The sequence below is a fragment of the Tursiops truncatus genome, chromosome 5, assembly GCF_011762595.2.
Source record: "Tursiops truncatus isolate mTurTru1 chromosome 5, mTurTru1.mat.Y, whole genome shotgun sequence".
NCBI lineage: Eukaryota > Metazoa > Chordata > Mammalia > Artiodactyla > Delphinidae > Tursiops > Tursiops truncatus.
This window is the reverse complement of record NC_047038.1, coordinates 22,456,534-22,472,619: the sequence shown is the minus strand read 5'-3', so window position 1 is coordinate 22,472,619 and position 16,086 is coordinate 22,456,534. Positions and strand designations below refer to the sequence as shown.

The following is a 16,086-nucleotide window of genomic DNA, read 5'->3' as shown; positions in this document are numbered from 1 at the left end:
CAAACTTAAAAATATACGTTTAAACATGGTCATACCTAGCTTGAATGAAAACATATTTTTAAGGTTTAATAAATATTTTCGATGAGGTCTATCTCAAGCTGAAATGAAATAATTTTGCTCATTTTTTCAAGCATGAGACAATTACTTCAAGCATGACACAGAAATATGGAAAACAAGAAAGAATGGGCATTCATGGGTTTCATTCAGATATTCGCTCAAAGGCATCATTTGCAGTTACTTCAACCAACTTAAGTCTTTACTCTGGAATGCATTATGTGTGTGACATGAAATGTATCGCCCAAAGTGTGATACTCAGTTTTTAAGAGAGTGAGGTCAAGGGTGAGTTCTAAAGGTCATCTCATGACAAGAAAGCTGTTTTTCTCATATAAAAGTGATAATTATCATCACATTCTGAGAAAGGAAATAATGTAATACCAAAGCATTTGACACTGGACTTCTCTGCAATTTTAGATACAGTGATGTCAGTACTAACAACATCCAATAGTAGTGAAGCATCAGAATAAAACTGAGCATTCAAAGCATACAGTCTTACTTGAAAAGACACAATGAGACCTAAAAGTCATCCATGGCTCCATTATTCAAGAAGAGGGGTGGAACTTCCCTGGTGGCGCAGTGGTTAAGAATCCACCTGCCAGTACAGGGGACACGGGTTTGAGTCCTGGTCCGGGAAGATCCCACATGCCGTGGAGCAACTAAGCCTGCGTGCCACAACTACTGAAGCCCGTGTGCCTAGAGCCTGTGCTCTGCAACAAGAGAAGCCACAGCAGTGAGAAGCCCACGCCCCGCAACAAAGAGTAGCCCCTGTTCGCTGCAACTAGAGAAAAGCCCACGTGCAGCAAGGAAGACCCAATGCAGCCAAATAAATAAATAAATTTATAACAAAAAGAAGAGGGGTGGTGGCAGGAAAGGCAAATGAGATAAACAGCAAGATATGGTTATTCATCATCAAAGAAAATGTTATTGGTTTTTTTGTTGTTGAATTTCCATATAGAGAAGGTAGATAAGGTAGGTAGGAAGGTAGGTAGAATAGATAGGTAGATAATGATTGTGAACACATATTTTTAGTATTATAGAAATTACAAGTAAGGATTACAAAATGAGACTCTTAAAAATATAACTTGGCATTTAGCTGCCTCCTGTCAATGGATCTTACTTAAATCCCAGCTGTCGGCAAACCACATATGTATTCAGCTCAGTCCAGCCGTCATCACAGACAGTGCCCCACTGTCCCCTGTAATACACCTCCAGGCGACCCTCATGGTTGCCTTTACCACCTGCAAGTCTGATGACCCCATCTGTGACAAGAAGGAGACATAGAGACTAATCAAATAATTATCAAAAAAGGTAGAACAACATTTTAATTGCACAAGAAATATCACCCTACTCAGATCTCTCTCTAGGCCTTTCGTTAAACTTCCATTAGAACTGTGCTCAATGACCTGAGGTCACTGGATTGTTTCTGGAGTAAAAGTCTTAACACATATCTGTCCTAACAAAATAGTCTTTCCTTTTTATTTGTACTCCTATTTCTAAGTAGAAAAACGTATTCTGATATAACTCCAAAGTAGTTATTTAGATTTTTCCAGATTAAATCATATTTGGGAAATTTCCTATGGCTTCAATCTCCTTAAGTATGAGCAGTATTAGTCATTTAAATTTAAAAGTTAAAAAAAATAGTTACTTGGAAATAGTTCAAAAATTTAACTGTGAATGAAAAAATATTGTAATATGGAGACAGAAAAAGCTATTCTGGTTAAAGAGTGATCTATCATATCAAGGCATTTATTATTCCTTAGGCATTCGTAAGTTACAAAACTGGGGTTCATGTTTTCCCTTTGTTCTTTTATCTATAATACAAATCTGAATTTGAACCTTGTGAATTCAATGAATAATTAACTCCCAGAGAATTCCATAAAAAGCTTCTAAGCAGATACACAATACAATACACTTATTCCCAAAAAAGTATATTAAAAAGCTATTTCCATCCAAAATAATCCAAACACCACCCCCACCAAATGAAACATAAATAATCTTGGGTAAAAGTCATACTTCTCATGACTTTCTGGGATCTTTTAAAGTAAATGAAGGTCTCCTAGCAACAGAATCACTTACAAATGTAAAACTTCACTGTCTGCAAGGCACTGTTACACCTATTATCTCATCTGACCATCTCAGAAACATTACAAGACTATCCTCATTTGAAAGAGGAAAAAATGGAGGGTCAAGAGAATGAAGTGCTCTGGCTTACAATCTGGTGTAAATTTTCTATTTCTATTGTGTATAAATGTGTTATTCTAATTAAAAACAACAGTGTGTATAGAACTATGTAAATAAAAAAGTAGAACTTCAGCATTTCACAGTCCCTAAGAAGTGTTTCATTTGATTTTTTTAAAGAAAGATTAAAGCCCCCAATTTTTTTCTTCAAGCTCTTTTTACTATAGAAACAACAGATTTGTGATGACCCAACTTCTCTTGCCTCTCCATTTCCCTCTTCTTCCCCCCAAACATATAAGTACATACACGTACACTCATTTGCACTCAGAAATGTCCTTCTTGCAACACAAGACATATCTTGACAAGCATGCTGTGATTTGGAATAGTCTGAATATTGAGCACAGCAAAGGTAACTTGGTTCTTTAATAGTGTGCTTTAATCAACAATCCCATCAATATGGTTTTACCAGCTACAAACATATTCCTAGAATCCAGATAGGTTAATGTATGAATGGACTAAATATAGAATTATAATACCTAACACATGAAATTTATCAATGCACACTGATTTTGACTACTGGGTACTATATATTGCAACAAGATCATATTTTCCCACCTAGCTTTATAGGACTGTATAACTTGCAACTGAAAAATTCAGAAATATCTATGAATGAGATAGCATTTTAATGTATCATTTGTATTACCTTTTTTTAAAGTTTTATTTGGGGGCTTTATTTGTAAGCTCATTTAGTAATATCAGCTAAATTGAGGAGAAGGGAAGGTAAGCCCAAATGGTGCTGGGGGCAAGAGTTGGTTAAGATTAATGGGGTGAAGCTCTTACCTGTTAGAGGGGTACAGGACACTCCAGCATCTTCTTTATGGCCACAATTATGCTCTCCCCAGGAACTCTTTGGACACTGCTCAATAGAAAGCTCGTTCCCAGTGCAGCGTACTTCATCCAACATTACTGGGCCAGATCCTTCCCCAAAATATGCCTGATTCCATGCTTTGGCAATGCCGCTGAACAAACATAAGAACATAAGTCAGACCAAAGGTTGGTCTGACTTTTTTCTTTTGCCCCTGGCAAAGGTAAAATTATGATTAATTCATAATTTCCCTTATCAATTCACTCCATAGGTCACACATGACGTGCTCTATTTCTTTTTTGTTTGCTTGTTTGTTGATCTTTGTATTTTCAGCTATCACAAATCTTTCCAAGACTGCTAGTTATTCTCCAATATTTACTCCCCTTTTCTTCATTAGTAATGGAACCTCAGAGTTTGAGGAGGATAATGGCTATCCAGAATAAAGACCACATTTCCCACCCTCCCTTCCTTACAGTGAAGTTTGTTTGTTTGTTTGTTTGTTTTAAATATGCATAACATAAAATTTACCATTTTAACCATTTTTAAGTGTACAGTTCAGTGGCACTAAGTACATTCACCTTGTTGTGAACTATCACTAGCATCCATCTCCAGAACTTTTTAATCATCCCAAATTGAAGCTCTGTACTCATTTTATATGACTAAGTTTTGACCAATAACATTTAGGTAAAAGTGTCATGTATCACTTCCAGGAAGTACCCTTGTCCCACTTCCTCCTTCCTGCTGACTGTTAGGCAGAGGTGATGGCTAGAGCTTGAGAAGCTATCTTGGTCCATAAGGTGCCACACTGAGAATGAAAGAACTGCAAGCAAGAAAGAGACTGGGGCCCTGATGACTGTGGAACCACCATACCAGCCTTGAGCGATCTCTGGTCTCTTGAGAGAGAAGTAAACTCTTGTCTTGTTTAAGCCACTGTTATCTTCAGTTCTCTGTTACTCATGGCCAAATATCTCTTCACTCAAATTTATTTGACTAAATTTACTTCTCCCACAATTCAACGTGACACCATCTTCTAGAATCCCAGATTTAAATGAAGATCACGATTGCCTGTCAAAATGGTTAATGACTTCAGAAATTGCATCTTCAGCCGCTTTTAGCCTTTTAATTTTTAGACTAGAGCATTTATACTTGCAGTTTGTTTTTCAATGATTCTGCATCTATTCGCCATTATTTAAGTTGCCCTTTTCTTATAACATTATAACTATCTTAAGAATTTACAACCAAAACAAGAATATAATTTTTATATATGTAATTCAAATTTTACTATCCAGAAATAAGGTTTTATCGGAACAAAGGCACACTGATTCCCAACTTACTGTCTGTGGCTGCTTTTGCACTACACAAAAGCTCAGTTGAGTAGTTGGAAAGTCTAAAATACTCAATATCTGGCCCTTTACAGAAAAAGTTTGTTGACCCTTGTTCTAGAGGAAAGAGATTAATGAAAGCAAATATGGAAACTGATTTAGAGAACACTGAAAGTTGGAGAACAGAGGAGGAGGAGACAGGATGACTAATGCATAATGCAGGTCATGGGGAAGCCAGATAGGAAAGCTTTGGAGAAAGGCAGATTAACAACCTCCTTGGATCTTTGCCCTGGGATAAATGCTAGGAAAGAAAAAGATCTGTTAAAGAAAATTTCAATGGGTATAATTCACTGAGCCAAGATTAGGTGCTATAAGAAAACCAGGGACCAATATGAAAGAATATAAAATTTGATCCCAAACTCATAACAGAAACAAAAAATAAACTCCAGATGGTTTAAAGACCTAAAGGGAAGGGAAGGGAAGGGAAGGGGAGGGAAGGAAAGGGGAAGGGAGGGAAGGGGAGGGAAAGAAAGGGGAAGGGAGGGAAGGAGGAAGGAAGGAAGATGGCTAAAAAGTAATATAATGAAATAAGAAGAACATAGTTATTATAACCTTGGTAATAAGAGAATTTCCTGAGCAAGATAAAAAATAAAAAACCCAGAAGTCAGAAAACAAAGACTAAAAAAGTTAAATTTAATCACATATAAATTTGAACTACTGTATAGCAAAATACACCATAATCAGTCAAAAGGCAGACAAGCTGGAGGATATATTTGTAAAATGTAACCACAATCAAAGAAAAAAACACTCCTAGAAATAAATAATAACTTATTATTATCATAATGCAAGACAAAATGACCAACATAAAAAAACAGGGCAAAGGAGAGGGACAGGCTATTTACAGAAGAAGAAATACCCATGGCCACTGACCATATGGTAAGATGCTCAACCTTACAATGGTCAAATTAAAACAATAAGAATGCATTCTTACATATCCTTAATATCATTTTCATTAAATATTTAGGCTAAAAGTTTACAAACTAAAGCCTTTTTATTCTCACGAAAAAAATAACAAACCAAGCCTAAAATATTTGTTAGTTGGAAGTGACTTGAGATGGGCTGGACAGAGTAACTGAAATATATTGTATTTCAAATATGTTAAAGATTATGTGATAGAGGTCCTAGGAAAAAACAAAAGGCCTGATTAACTGCCTCTGAACTGTGTCCCTTCCTTAAGGGAGGACACAGGATGGGAGAGCAGAAGCCCCAAACAGTGACTCTGGGGAAAGTCATCTATGTTATAATGCAGTCTTTTTTTTTTTTAATATTTGGCTGCATTGGGTCTTCCTTGCTGCACGTGGGCTTTTCTCTACTTGCAGTGAGAGGGGGCTACTCCGTTGCAGTGTGCGGGCTTCTCACTGCGGTGGCTTCTCGTTGCGGAGCATGGGCTCTAGGCGTGCAGGCTTCAGTAGTTGCGGCACGCAGGCTCCGTAGTTCTGGCTTGCGGGCTCTAGAGCGCAGGCTCAGTAGTTGTGGTGCGTGGGCTTAGTTGCTCCGCAGCATGTGGGTTCTTCCCGGACCAGGGCTCGAACCCGTGTCCCCTGCATTGGCAGGTGGATTCTTAACCACTGTGCCACCAGGGAAGTCCTATAATGCAGTCTTAAAACACCATTTGGGTGTTTTGTTTTCTTCCTTATATATTTCCATATTTTCCATTATTTACAAACATTATTTTAATGATCACAGAAATGTTTAATTAAAATAAACTAATCAGAAAAACTAATATAATAAATTCAAGAACCAAAAAAGAAACTGACTAGGAAACTATGATGTAAAACAAAGTAGGTTTCCTAGCTAATTTTTGAGTCTATTAAAATTAAGATTATAATATTTATAAATACACACATTCCTTCAGCCAGGCACTAGTATTTCCTGGTGCCCTGGACTGTGCTGGCTCTCAGGGGAATACCAAAGAAATTGATGACTCTGCCCTTCAAGAGACCGTGCAATACTAGGGAAACAACATAAAACTCATGGGTTGGGGGCTTCCCTGGTGGCACAGTGGTTGAGAACCTGCCTGCCAATGCAGGGGACACGGGTTCGTGCCCCGGTCTGGGAAGATCCCACATGCCGCGAGGCAACTAGGCCCATGAGCCACAACTACTGAGCCTGCGCATCTGGAGCCTGTGCTCCACAACAAGAGAGGCCGCGACAATGAGAGGCCCGCGCACCGCGATGAAGAGTGGCCCCCGCTCGCCGCAACTAGAGAAAGCCCTCGCACAGAAACAAAGACCCAACACAGCCAAAAATAAATAAATAAAATTTAAAAAAAAAACAAAAAAAACTCCTGGGTTGTTAAAGGCAAATAAGTGTTATGTGAATTCGATAAAGCTGTGTATTCTCTGTCCTTCCTTTATGGAAATTATGTCCACACCAGCCCCGGCAGTTCATTTGTAGTAATAGTCCCAGTGTTACCTACTCTCTTACCCTCTGACCGCAGAATAAATTTGTGGGGTTCTCTGATATAATACACGGAGTTATTAGGTTATTTTCTGTAAAGCTGTTTGACCTACATAGCAGCAATCCCCAATAAACACTGAATTGATTCTATGTCTGATCATTACCCAAAACATTCCTAAACCTACTTAGCTAATCTGACTGTATTCATATAAAGTTTGTTTGTTTTCCATAGAAAAAAAGCAGCAAATAAATAGTACCATCTGACTAACTCAATCCCCAGGCTTAGCCACTACTTTGAATAGACACAGAATAGAGTCAGGCAATTCTATCGTGCAAGATAATTACTTGTTAGGTTATAAAAGATTGGTCCTCTGACTGCAAATATCAGTTTGTGGCACTTGTAACATATAGATGAAAAAAAGCTCATTTTTAATGATCAAAGAGCCTATATTTGTCCCTGGAAAACAACCCCCTCCATCTCCAGTTATGATATTTGAAGTACGCTGAATGATTACAGCATGCCAGACACTGGTCTAACAGCTTTATATGTATTAACTCTTTGAATCCTCCCTACAACCCCATGATGTTATTATCCCTAATTTACAAATGAGGAAGCTGAGGTCCAGAAGTTAATAATTAGCCCAGCATTACACCACCATGAGATGGTAAGGTTTGTCTGGCTACAGAGCAGACCCTGAAACACTTGGCTTCCTTGCAGTCTGCTGGGGCATTTTCAGTGAGACGGCTATGGCATCGCAAATACAGTCCGTCTACAATGTGTTCAGCATTGTTTCTTCCTACAATTAACTTTTCTCTCTTGACTTACCTATTTCTTTCAGCCCTATATTCATATGTATTCTTATTAACACCTGTCTATTTTGCAAACAGTGTAACATGAAAGAAAAGAAATCCTACACTGGAAGCCATAAATCTCAAGATTCTGTCCTTCACTCACAGTATGATTTAGGGGATTTGAGTAATCTCAGAGGGCCTGACTTTCTTATCTTGTTATATAAGGCCTCTTTCCTGCTCAATAATTCCACATACCAGTAATGTTTATAAAGTATTTTAGAAATTAATAAACAGTAAAATAAGAGAACAAAGAAAGAAACTTTTTTTTTTTTTTTTTTGCGCGGTACAGGGGCCTCTCACTGCTGTGGCCTCTCCCGTCGCGGAGCACAGGCTCTGGACATGCAGGCTCAGCGGCCATGGATCACGGGCCCAGCCGCTCCGCGCATGTGGAATTTTCCCGGACCGGGGCACGAACCCGTGTCCCCTGCATCGGCAGGTGGACTCTCAACCACTGAGCCACCAGGGAAGCCCCAAAGAAACATTTTTAATTGTACCAGAAGAATTTTTATTCTGACCACTCAGTAGTATGGTTCTATATGATAATTTTATAGCAAAAAAAATACCTAAGAAGAAAAAGTGTTCAAAACTTTTAAATTCTTATGTAAATTATGGCATATCCACACATAAAATATGATGTCACAGTTCTACACTACGCTTTTAAGAGTTCTAAAAGACATAGGAAATGCTTCAATGTTAAGTGCACAAAAGGAACTCCAATTAAAATGTCTCTACCTGAAACTTCGCTGTGTACATATGCATTCTCAAGTTCAATTTTCTAACATCAGGCTGCCTCCTTTCCTGCTCATCTTTCTCTGAGTTCTAGGCTAATCAAATTTCAGTATCATACGTACAGTAATTCCTTTTGCGTTTTAGGAAGCTTGCCAGCTACCAAAATCTACAGACACCGTTAAAAGATGCGGGTCAACAAAGACAGCATCTCACAAAGAAATTGTAACTAGCACTCCAGAGAGGCATGGTGTAGTTTCCCTTTGGGAATTCGACAAGGCAAGTATGACTGAGATGAAATTTGCTTAAGAACAAATCATAAATGGAGATAAGCTATGATTATGCTGTCTGCTATCAATCTTGTAACGTTAAAAATTACTTCATCTGAAAGTACTGTGCCTTTAAGTGAGCAAAACAAATTCTAGGGGAAGAGCAGTTGCAGAATATTGCTTTGTTGCAAGCGTGCGAGAGAAGTATAAAATCAAGGGAAAGAAAAGCAAACGAACAATGTCAGCTCAGAACCTGGAGTACTTATAATAAAAACAAATCTCCACCAAGCTGGATTGTTGGTGATTACATAGGCTTGTGGAGGATCTTTGCTGCCTTGAATATTTGAAGATATTTTTCCTTTTAATCATTTTTCTGAACACAAATCTTCTCATACAAAAGATAGCAGTGAGCCAATGCCTGAGAAAGATGTAAACACTTTACTCAACCCACGCATGTGTTCAACATTAATACAGTCTTCCTTGTGATTCTATCTGTACATTCTTTCCATGTAGTAGACTCCTGTTTGCAACATGGTCTTTGTTTAAACAACAGTTTATATGAGTGAAAAAACAAAATTTGGCTCTCAAGAAAGAACTCTATGTTAAAACATGAATTTTTAGAATAACTATAAATGTAACTAAAATTTAGTGTCATTTAAATTTTCTACACATTTTTCTAAGCAACAAAAGCTTGCCTTTTCCCACAGAAATATATAAATAATAATAAATGCCTTATACCTTAAATTTAGAGTAATCTATACTACAACTTGTAATGTTAAATATGCCATTACTATACCCTTAAAATTCTTGTATTTTTGGCAAAGACATTGATTTCTTAGTAACTAACATGAAAATCAATTAGCATACCACTGATACCATAATTGGTAACACAGTAAATACACATATATCCACATTAGAGTCTTTTAAAAATATGAAATTCATAGATACAGCTAACTAAATAGAAGTTCTAGATAGAGGAATGGTGTTTGATGATCTCCTACCAAATGTCCAGCTTACTTTGAAATGTTTAATAACATTTTCCTTTGAATGTTTAATAACATCTTTCAGCTATAAGTCCCCAATTATAGTCAATGTATACTGTATACCTACTATGTGTGCTAACTGCTTTAAAACCACTAAACTCTACATCAGGAAATGTGTTATAGATGAGGAAACTGCAGCTAAGAGATATCCTGCAATTTTTCTTATCTCCAGAAATACAACTCAAATTCAGGTCATTCTGAGTACAGGGCACATGCTCATAATCTTATGCTATGCTGACTCTGACACCATCTAAATTTTTGAGAAAAATTGGTCTTGAAATTGATACCCAGTCAGAACGTTTTGAAAATCTAGTCTCAAAATCTAATGATTAATAACAGTTTTTCTCAAGAAGAGCTAGTTGGCCCTATTCCTGACCCATCCAAAGAAAATGATCATACCAGTCAGATCATACACCACCAGTAATTATAAGCCCTATGGACACAGGACTTTGCATGTTTATTCCTTTCCCATGCATAAACTGTGAAAGAGCATTTAGGTTGCAGAATCAGTTACAGGGGGAAAATGTAATCTACAGTGAAGGATTAGGCTGATGCCACCTTAATTCAGTGCTTAACCTTATCCTTATCAGTGGAGAAAACCAGAGCTGTTCTGTGACTCCTGATGAGGTGCAAGATGAGAACATATCACCTGTGATGGTTTCTAGCCAAAATACTTGATTGATTTGATCTAATCAAGCTGTTGGACCTAGCCTCCCATTTCAGGAGTTACAAGAACCAGAGGAGTAGGCTAAATGATACCAGGAGGAAGAAACGAGACAAATCCAGAAAGTGGGATAGTCTCCAAAACAACTGGCTTGGGTTTTGGTCTCTTCAACAAGACAGTGTCATGAAAAACAAGAGGCTGTTCTAGATTAAAAGAGATTTCAGGGACATAACATCCAGATGCACTGCAAGGTCCTGGACTAAATTCTGCTGCGGACAAATCCTCTGTCAAGGACATGGTGGGAATAACTATGGGAATTTGAGCATGACAGGGTATTAGACAATTTAAGAATGATTACCATTTACATTAGTTGTGATAATGATAATTTGGCTATGTAGGACAATGTTCTTATTTTTAAGAGATGCATACTGAAGTATTTAGAGGTAAAATGTTGAAACGTCTTTATTTTGCTTTAAAAGACTTCAATATTAACATACAGTTTTGAAAAATAGGGGGGTCAGCTGCAAAAACAATTGCAAAAAAATTACTGTAGATGGTTCAAGGTACAAAATTCATGCTCTAGTGTCAAAGATTATGCTTAAATGGACAAAATGATACATAGAGAAGATATAGAAGCCTCCACATCCACCCACCCCTACCTGCCACGACATGCTAAATAATTTTTTTTCTAATTTAAAGTAAAATATCAACTTTCAAAAGATTCCCTAATATAATTTTAGAGAAACTTTAGGCTTGCTATATCAATGTTCAACATCACTAAAGACAGGGGTTAGAGGATCCAAAATTATAACATACTATTCCAAAATAATCACAACTAAAGCAACATTTAATGTTGGTTTTCGTATTGCTGTTTTTATCGCACATGCTTCATTGCCATATCCTGCACAGGAATTACTTCCTTCCTACATTAATAAACATCCTTTGTTCTAAGCACAGACCTCACAAATAAGGAGGCAAAGGTCAAAAGTTTAGACAGTATCTGGAGGAAAGGAATTGAACTTCAGTTAAAGCCTAACAACTAGTTTCATCATATGACTCTGGTTAAGTCGCTGCAGCTGACAATGCTAGTCATTACCTGGGAGTAATGTAAAGGCTCATGATGAAAAGTGGTAAAAGGCTTAGATTCTTAGGGATATAAAATCAGCTGAATTCAGATACAAATAGGTTAGACCTAAGAGTACATAACCGTTCTCTTCAGGGAGCCTACAGCCTAATACAAAGATCAAAAGGTGGCTTTTTCCATTTGTTCAAAGAAATCTGCAATATAAACACACCTACCAGGCTTCCCTGGTGGCGCAGTGGTTGAGAGTCCGCCTGCAGATGCAGGGGACACGGGTTCGTGCCCCGGTCCGGGAAGATCCCACATGCCACGGAGCGGCTGGGCCCGTGAGCCATGGCCGCTGAGCCTGCGCGTCTGGAGCCTGTGCTCCGCGACGGGAGAGGCCACAGCAGTGAGAGGCCCGCGTACCGCAAAAAATAAATAAATAAATAAACACACCTACCTTTGGGTATGGAAATAATAAACTCAAAAATTCAAGCAAAACAAAACAAGAACAAGAAAGACCAACCTCAGGCCCAGCTGCCTGCAGACCACTTCTGCATCTGCATCATCCCACTGGTCGTCACAGACAGTCCCCCACTGACCCGCATGGTAGAGCTCCACTCGGCCCTCACGCGCACTGCTGCCCCCAGCAAGGCGTAGGACGGGGAATGCAGGGCCTGGACAACGTGAAATTAACAACAAAGTAAACCTACGGATTCACACTGGGAGAGAAGATCAGGTATAGTTTATTTCTTTGCCATTCTCTATAATTAAGTTATATTTATTAAGTGATATGGACATACCCCTGCATGTCTAATATATTTTATGGTACTCTCTACCAATTAAAATACCTCAACTTGAATTACGCTCATACAAATAGCTCTCAAGAGGAAATAGTCTAAGTTCACTTTCCCCCAAGGACCTCAGAAACCAGAAAAGACACACTCAAAACTGCAGTTATTGGAAACCCATTTGATTTTTACGGGGTTGCTGCCACCATTGTGGTGGTGGCATTGGTTTTTTATTTACAGTAACTTGAGCATTACCAATATGTAATTATTAAGAATGGCGCTTATGTCTATTAGATACTTGTTTTCAGCATAGAAATATTTTTACATTTACATAGAAATCAAGACAAAGTTAACATCTAACACATGATAACAAGTTGGTGGACATCACAACCAACACCTTCAAAAAACAATATTGAAAATTCATTTAGGTATGAATCAGTACATACTCTGTGAAGAACCACCAGAGGATTCCCACTGCAAATTCCGTATTGTAGTCTACAGTGCCCTTACCTGGCTTCATCAGTTTCTGAATTTCTCTCTCCCTCTTTTTTTTTTTTAATATTTATTTATTTATTTGGCTGCACCAGGTCTCTGTTCTGGCGTGTGGGATCTTTTAGTTGTGGCATACGGGATCTAGTTCCCTACTAGGGATCAAACCCGGGGCCCCTGCATTGGGAGCACGGAGCCTTAACCACTGGACCACCAGGGAAGTCCCTGAATTTCTCCCTCTGTACCCTGGTCTAGAATTGAGGACACAGGGAATGCCCTTCCCTTTTGCCTGTGTACCTCAGATACCCAGCTATACAGAGGCATGTAATAAATATTTGTTGACTGAGTGGATTGGCAAGTGATAACTAAAAGCCTAGAAAGGATATCCCAAACAAGTAAAAATAATTAGCAATATCTGTTCATTCAATTCAGTTTATTAAACGGGTATTAGGCAGAAAGGCACTGCACAGACACTACCCTCAAGAAGTATACTGCCTCAGGACATGGACAACATGAGTACAGACGAGACAGCATCGAGAAGACCCTGCAGGGGTTCAGGTGGAAGCGCTGCTTGCTCACCAGTGGGGGTAATTAGAGAATCTCTTCTGAAGAAGTTGGTAGCTGAAAAGGGCCAAGATGATGGATGGGATTTCAGAAGTCAGACACGGGGGAAGTGCAGTTTAGGCAAAACGAACAGTATGAACAAAAACATAGAAGCACAAAGCTGTACGTATTGGGGAAACAGTATGGCAGTCTAATTTTTCTGGAATAAAGGACGTGAGATGGTAAAAGTTTCAGAACAGGCTGGGTCCCTATTAGGAAATTTAGTTGACTCCTTTGCCAAATGTTCATCATTTATCCACATGAAATATGCTCCTAATTCTTCCACAGTGTTAGTGGCGTCAATAAATGGTATTTAGACATTCATTATATGCAAATATCACACTTGAGGAGGGATTTAGAATAGTGCACATTTGCATCTACTCATATACTAATACTTGTAATATAGTTTTCTTACATAAGTCAACTAACACTTGTAATTTGTAAAAGGATAAAAGACAGGTTTAATAAACATAACTGGGCTTCCCTGGTGGCGCAGTGGTTGAGAGTCCACCTGCCAATGCAGGGGACACAGGTTCGTGCCCTGGTCCAGGAGGTTCTCACATGCCGTGGAGCGGCTGGGCCCGTGAGCCATGGCCGCTGAGCCTGCGCGTCCGGAGCCTGTGCTCCGCAACGGGAGAGGCCACAACAGTGAGAGGCCCGCGTACCGCAAAAAAAAAAACAAAAAAAAACCTGGTCTCAATATTGTATATTAGGTTCTTATAATGACTGATCACTGAATTATGCTAATAAACTTAAATTTGCATGTTATTATGTTTATTTTTCCTTTAAGAAGCTTGGAAAATATAGAAAAAATGATGGAAAAAATGTATAAATTTCTTAAATTATTATATTCTCCTCTACCTCCCCTCCCCCCATCTGCATGGTAAGCTTGGAGAAAACAGAAAAACAAAATTTTTTAAGAGGAAATTTAAAATCACCTACAACCTAGAAACATTGTCGCATATTACCTTACATTTTTTTTAAGGTCATGTTTTACTTTAAAACATATAGTTTTTCCACTGGTTGTATAAGTAATTGTGAAAATATAGAGAAGCTCAAAGACAAAATTTAGTCAACATCTCACATCTTCCCAACAAATACACACACACAAAAAAAGCATTTGAAAAAGATTTCAGTGAAGTAATTGACTCATATTTAACTTATGGATAAATAAAACTCCCAGACGTTTCATTTAGATTGCTATTTCCTACGTCCAGTACTCACACACGATCTTCTACTTTGTAAGCGTTGGAAGAGTACTAGATGCCAAGACGCCAAATGTAAATCCCAAACTAAAAGAATGTATTAAAAGTCTACCGCTATGCCTTAAGATGGACTCCATGTTTGCTGAGCTAGTTGCTTTCACATTCTCATTTAATTTACCATAAAAGCATCTTTTTTCACTCTCACTTCTAATTTACCTCAACCTTCTATGTTTCATATATGCTTACAACCGACCTTAAATTTATCTTTGCAACCAGAGAATGAACAAGTGGACAGATCACAGAGAGCAGAATTAGGTTTTTTTTAAAGTAGATAGAGATCCTGGAAAAAAGAGATTGTTTTCAAGATTTTACTTACTTCACTACTTGAAAAATGTTAAACATATTTTATCAATTGGGTTGAACATAGAATGCAAGCAATATCTACAAAACGCAGTGCACTGTTTAGCCCAATTCACAGCATCCCTGATGTAGCAATGTGTAAACACGTATTTGCCAAAAGTAGCATTACCCAAAGGTGGAGAGGCAAAGGAAGAAAAGGAAAAACTTATAAGACATCAAGATGTAACATGCAAAAAAAAAAAAAAAATGTAACATGCACCTTGCCTACCCACAAAAGGATTGTAGCTCTCTGAGCACACACCTGTACCATATCCTGTACCATTTCCACTGGTTCTTCCAGCCAATTCACAGGAATGACCCTAAATTGGGTCTCTGTATGTTTTGCAGTGGAAACTTTTCAATTCATCCCCTGATACTTGCACTCAAACAGAAACCACTGCCCTGCGCTGGCTGCTGGCATTCTAAGACCTGGGACATCTGGTCAGGCTGCTGTCTCCAAGGAAAATGTAAAGGGGATACTGTGACAGTGTGGTAGCCTCAGGTTGTGGGCACACATTAAAACAACCATGGACCCCAGAAAACCCATCTGCCATTGTGAAAGGCAGCTATTCCCTACTCTGCTTCCTTTATCAGGAACATATGCATACGTGTATACTGAAACCATACTCTAATCTCCTCATGCCTAGTATATGGTGCTTAGAAGGAGCCCTTATCCAAGGAAGCTCAATTTGTTTTATGAAATGTGCCATCTTCAGCTCAAAAGAGAACACTGGTACCATGATTCTATTCCATTCTATAAAGTGAGAATATTTTGTTGTAATTGCTGTATTTTATGTTTGGTTTCAAGATGATTTTTAACTTGATTCCATCACATTTTTCCGTTACTAAAATAAGTGTTTTCATATACAGTATATAATATTTCTATAAGCAAATTAGATAAAACAGAAAATACGTAAAAAGTGAGGTCAAATGGAAATCCAATTGTTAGATGAAATCCTATTGAAGACTATCTAATTAGACTGGAGATAGACTATGATGGTTCCACTTAGGTCTGTATTTAAACTCTTTTAGGAAATGATTTAACGGAGACACTTTTATCATCTGGAATCAGGCTGAAACCACAATAACAGTAAAGCAAG

At 38.1% G+C, this 16,086-nt stretch overlaps 1 protein-coding gene across 4 annotated transcripts in view; it reads right to left on the bottom strand.

Annotated features, from left to right (window-relative positions):
- The window catches only part of PRSS12 (serine protease 12), a 70,074-nt gene that overhangs the window by 36,198 nt on the left and 17,790 nt on the right, over positions 1-16,086 (bottom strand). For all 4 annotated transcript variants that reach the window (XM_073804917.1, XM_073804916.1, XM_073804918.1 and 1 more), the window contains exons 4-6: positions 12,026-12,176; positions 3,076-3,254; positions 1,175-1,316 (exon numbers count right to left, since the gene is read on the bottom strand). In XM_073804917.1, the coding sequence (XP_073661018.1) occupies positions 1,175-1,316; positions 3,076-3,254; positions 12,026-12,176 (472 nt within the window). The remainder of the gene's footprint in view (positions 1-1,174; positions 1,317-3,075; positions 3,255-12,025; positions 12,177-16,086) is intronic.